This window comes from Nanorana parkeri, unplaced genomic scaffold, assembly GCF_000935625.1.
Source record: "Nanorana parkeri isolate BGI_ZX_2015 unplaced genomic scaffold, ASM93562v1 scaffold296, whole genome shotgun sequence".
NCBI lineage: Eukaryota > Metazoa > Chordata > Amphibia > Anura > Dicroglossidae > Nanorana > Nanorana parkeri.
Window position 1 is genome coordinate 598,004 of NW_017306564.1, and position 5,629 is coordinate 603,632.

The 5,629-nt window shown below is 41.6% G+C and overlaps 1 protein-coding gene across 1 annotated transcript in view; it reads left to right on the plus strand.

Moving 5' to 3' along the window:
* KMO (kynurenine 3-monooxygenase) overlaps positions 1 to 5,629 on the plus strand; it is an 83,785-nt gene that overhangs the window by 19,709 nt on the left and 58,447 nt on the right. Inside the window, exons 3-4 of the mRNA XM_018557711.1 lie at positions 506 to 603; positions 4,528 to 4,617. Coding sequence (XP_018413213.1) covers positions 506 to 603; positions 4,528 to 4,617 — 188 coding nt within the window. The remainder of the gene's footprint in view (positions 1 to 505; positions 604 to 4,527; positions 4,618 to 5,629) is intronic.

Here is a 5,629-nt window from a genome sequence, read left to right on the forward strand (position 1 = left end):
GCCGCGCCCTCCCTCCTCCACCCCCCCCCCCCCCCTCTGAGTCCTCACGTCTAATGGACTGCATTAGATGTGAAGATGTCATGTGTCCTTAGACTACCAAAGCCTGGGGAAGAAGAGGCTGCGGGGACCAGTCTAGCAGCCAGATGGAACCAAGCATTAGGTCCCATGTATTTCTTCTTTATATTCACCCCTAGAAAAGACAAGCACTTAAAGCAGAGCTTCGCACAAAAGTGTTCTTAATCCTTTAGCATCTAAAAAAAAACGAGCACTAAACCCCTGCAGTGTGGCAGTGGGTTAATTTTTTTTAAATGCCGGAGTTCCTCTTTAACTTTAATGTAGTTAAATCAACTATAGCTGCCCCAATACAAAACGATAATGTGCTAACGATTTTAGATAATATAACTGTATACAATTATGTGTATTAATTGATGTGTGTATTGTATTAAATATGTGCACATCATTTGAAAGCATCAGCTGTCCTAATCATTATTTAATTCTTTAATAGATATAAGAACTGCCAAAGTTGTGAGTGGGAGAAGTATCAATCTGGCACTTTCACACAGAGGACGCCAAGCTCTCAAAGCTGTTGGGGTGGAAGAAAAGGTAATTATCCCTAATTTGTACCCAAAGTATAAGCCACAAACATGCAACAGTAGAACAAAGTATAGCAATATTATTAAGGGAAACATGTAAAAAGTGAACAATGATTTTTAACCAATACAGAGTAGGAAAAATAAACTTTTCTAGAAAAGGGAACAGTCCTTCGATATGTATGTATTGTATTACTACAAATATGCATCTAAAGCAGGGGTGGGCTAACTCCGTCCCTCCAGCTGTGGTGAAGCTACAAATCCCTTGATGCATCTGTGTCTGGGAGTAATATCTGTGGCTGTGAGAATCGTACAATGCCTCACGGGATTTGTAGTTTCACAACTGCTGGAGGGCTGGAATTTGCCCACCCCTGTTCTAAACTTCAGAAATTAAAGCTTTTATAGTTACTCATTCTTCAAGACATGGCTTGCCTTTCTATAGCCAGTTACCAGGTGATTTGTGTGCACAGGTTTCACACACTGTAAAAATAAGGAAGATTTTCTTCTTAAACATGTACACATTATAACAGTTATTCAGTGGATGAAATAAAGCATCCAGAAAGCAGACTGGACAGCAGGGCTGGACAGCTGTAGACACCAGTTATTTTATGTTGGAGGGTAAAACCTGTCTTATCTACTGTGGCAGAGTAAGCCAATGCCACGGTGGAGGATGGCGACCTTGGCACCCAGGACTCTCAGCCAAAGGGGCTGAGAGGGTCCAGAAAGTAAAGCATGTTATAAGGAAGAACCTGGCTTTTCAGGTTATTCCAGGTTTTCCTATTTGCAGCTGGGATCTGGAGCTCTGGAGATTTCGTAGAGCTCTGGGTGGGATGAGATCTCCAGTCCTGGGGCCAGGTGTTGCCAATGACCAGCCTGGGCTAATCAGGTGGCTGAGAGCAGCCTTATCAGGAAGCCAGCCCAGTGCTCAGGAGAGTGTTGGAGTTGTGTGTGTGCAGGGAGCACACAGACACAGACCACCTCGGGTGCGTGCTGGACGCACACGGAACAGCCAGGGGTGGCTGGGAGAGGTCAGGAAGGTCGGTGACCCCGAGGACCTGCGGTACAGACTGCTGGGAGAGCAGAGCGAGTGCCCACGAGGGGAGAGGTCAGGAAGGTCGGTGACCCTAGGACCTGTGGTACAGACTGCTAAGAGAGCAGAGTGAGGGCTCATGAGGGGTGAGCAGCGTGGGTTTCTTGAAGCTGTGGAAAGCTACGGAGCCATATAAAGGACTGTTTTATGTTGCTGCTGCAAGCTATTTTGTGTTTGCCCTTTAATAAACTGCATTATACTTGACTTACCTGGACTACAGTGGAGTGTCCTTGTTACACTACATAACTGAAAAATTGAAAAAAGCATAATGGCGAAGTGAACCAACCATTATCTGTGCCCTGCTGTTTGTTGTTACATCTTCACAATATATGAGGCTCAAAAAGTGGCACGCATCCATCATGAGTGGATGGATTAAAGGTTGTCATTTATTGAGGCTATTGTTTCAGTGGGGTGTGTTTGTTGGTCTGAATCAGGATTCTTTAAACTACGGCCCATGGGTTACATCCATTCTGGCTACAGCCATTTATCCAGCCCACAGTAACCCGAGCTGGCTGACAGAGGATGTGTCGGTCTGGGTTTTGTAATATGGAGACTGGCGCATCCAGTTCCTCCCCCAGTCCCCAGTGTAGATTCCCCCTCTGCTGTGGTTGGTTGCTAGGCCCGCTGGCACCCTAGCAACATTTACCAAAAGCTAAAAAACCCTGTTCTTTCACTACAAGGAATTGTTAGCTCTCCCTAATGGCACCAACTGATAATATGGCTGCTGTAAGCCCACCATTTTATAGGAAAAGGGGATAGGTTATCCATTCCTTCAAATTACTGGCTTTTGTGCCTCAGCTGATCAGGGCAGGTTCACTGTTCATTCACTACATATTTGTTTGTAAATTTCAATATCACCAGAGCTGAATTTTTTATTGCACTCTTTTGATTCCTATTTTTTTGTTGTACGTGGTCTTTTAATATGTTTACAAACATAATATACTTCAAAGTAAATTAGTCTCCTTGAATATAATCAGATGCTCTGTATATTATGTGCTTTTATTGATATGTTGTAATTTAAGAAAATAAAAAAATAATTATAATGCTCTATTGTTAATTAAATCTAACTAAGAAAATATCAGATTTGCAACCTTTAAAATTGACAATATACAAAATACAATATCCGGAGCTGTCTGCTTAGTTTTCTCATCATTAGTACATCTATCCTCAAATCTAATATTTTGTTTTGTGTAGCTTAGATTACCAACTGGCTTTTCATAGATATTTGTTATCATTGACAATATCTCAGCAATATCTCTGCACCACTGGCAGAACTACTTTTACTCACCCTATTGGATTTTAAAGCGCAATTACATGCAACAAGTGATACCAATCAGTGAGCTATTACTGTTACTGCTAATTATATTAATCTGTATTGCCGAAAATCTCCTACAATAAGTATTTTGAGAGCGCCTTGAGATCTCACTGTGGCTGTTTTCCTAAAGCCTGTGCTGTGCAAATATCTCCCACTTTGCTTCCTGTACGACCAGTCACATTCACATTTCCTAAGGCAAGTTTGAATCCAACTGGTGGCTGTAAGTAGCCTATTTCTATCAACACTTTGCAACATCAAGCTTTCCATTTGCAGGTAGCCCACAATGTGTGTGTGTGTGTTATGGAAAAGTTATCCTGCATCATGGGCAGGGTTCCCAGTTATATATTAATACATTTATTTATTTTATTGTATTATATTATATTTACTAAGGTACTAAGGGGACCTGATGCATAACAGTGATGTCTAGAAATGATTAAACACAAAGTATTATTAAAACTTTGAGGCCATGCATCTGAAAGTTTAGTCTTACTTTTACTGTAGGAGTCTTTGTGGCAGAAGTGACAAATCTAGAAACTCCATCATGAAAATATATTTGCAAGTTTTGGAGAAATATTAGAAACTGGTTGGCGACTAAGCTCACTTAGGTCCACTATTTTTGGTGTGCTCACAGTTGTCATTAGCCTTGTATTTCTGGGGGTCCACAATCATGCTACATGTTACTTTTATATGAATGTTATTCATTTAAAAGTACTCTAAAATATTCATGTTTACTGCGGATACATATTAGTCATTGATATAAAAAAGAGCTACCCTCTAATTTGTCTTCCACAGTCTCACAGACATCCACATTCTAGCACCAGTTAGAGGCATGCTGTCTAACCAGTAAGTGGGTTTCGGGGAAAAAAACGAACTCTTAAGTGGCAGGAGGAGTGGGCATTACAAACTTCCTACAGATAGAACATTAGGCTCTCTTAGCAGCTCCTAGCATTACTCATTTATAAATCCCAAAAATAGTAATTTATTGTTGGGATGTGAATGAGAATCCCACAATTAGATGGTTCTGCTCTAGAGAAGTGCCAAAACTGCTATTTTGTGAAGGATGTAAACACAATGGCAGGGAGAATCAGTTGCTGTGAATGATGATTTTAAGTAAGCTGAATGTATCCAGGGCCAGATTTCCCACAAGGCCAACCAAGGCCCGACCTCGGGGCAGCAGAGGGGCAGCAGGGGTGTGGAATCCCCCGACGCCCAGGATATGCAGTTCTGGGCGCCAAGCAGGTAGTTGTTTTCTACATCTAGCCCTGCTTTGGGCAAGCAGAGCTAAATGTACAGTGGAAGAGCCACCGCTTGTTTTCTACAAGTGATCTCGGTGATGTCGCCAAGATCACTTGGGGTGGGGGAGGTTGGTGGGGAGGGGGGCGCATTGAGGAACCTGGCCTTGGGGCAGCAGAGAGAGTAAAACAGGCCCTGAATGTATCTTTCAATTATGAAAAGTTTTGTAGCCGGATTGCATATATTCACAGGTAAAGTGGAAAACCCCTTCAAAAAATGTTGTGTTTTTTTAACTGCAGATTGTAGCCAAGGGCATTCCAATGTTTGCAAGGATGATTCATACCCGTAATGGCAAAAAATATTCTATACCATATGGGAAGCAACACCAGGTAAGGTTTCTGTATATTTCCTATATTAAAGAGCGCCACCATATCATGATCTGCTGCGTGTAATACATGGAACATGTTACTTTTACATTGATCCCTGCTTCTGAAGAGTTTACAATCTAAAGTCCCTAGCATAGTCTACAAGCACATTCTGAGGCTAGTTTTTTCATTAATTGATTCCTCAATGAACATTTTAAAATGTTATTAATGCCTGCATGCAATGTTAACAGCTGGCTAACAAAGCATTCCTTTACATCATTTACCATTTTATGTGTTATTGCTAATATAGTATTATAATTTAGATATGAAAAAAACTCTTCAGAGCTCCCTCCTCTGGGTCCCCTGTTCCTTAAAAGCAGATGTGGGGAAAAGGTTTCTCTAGCGGAGGAAGGTGGGACTGACTGTGAGTACTGACACTAGGAAATGCATATATGGCCAGGATGCAAATTTTTATATAATAAAACATTTCTTCTATAAATTAAGGTGGGGGTGATTAAAGTGAAGCTGTACTGAAAGAAATATGGAGGCTACCAATGCTCTCCTCCTAAAAATGTTACTTGCCTGCCTCCTTCTAAAAATGCTAATTTCCTGGCTATCATGTTTTTCTTTTGGTCATTCTTTTGAGTCATTGACCAGGAGCAAGCATGCAAATAGAAAGTTCTGGCTTTATAATTACTTTAATGGCTGTGTGCATCTTCCAGGGCAATAGCTAAGTAAGGGCTGAAAATCAGCATGAATGCCAAGAAATTGAGATTTTCACAAGACAGGCCTCAATGTCAGTCCCACTTTGTCTCTTAGACCACCGGTCAGGTGCAAGACTTTGCCCAATCATGGCTCCTAACTAAGTCCCAGCAGCACACTATATAAGGCTGCTTACAACGCAGCCTTACGCAGTGTGTTGCAGGAGTGAAAAGAGAGAGAATCTATAGCAGGGTTCTGTAGCAGGGTTCTACAAGTCCCAGCAATACATTATAATAAAAATCAGCAGTATATTACCAGCACCCCCCCCCCCCCC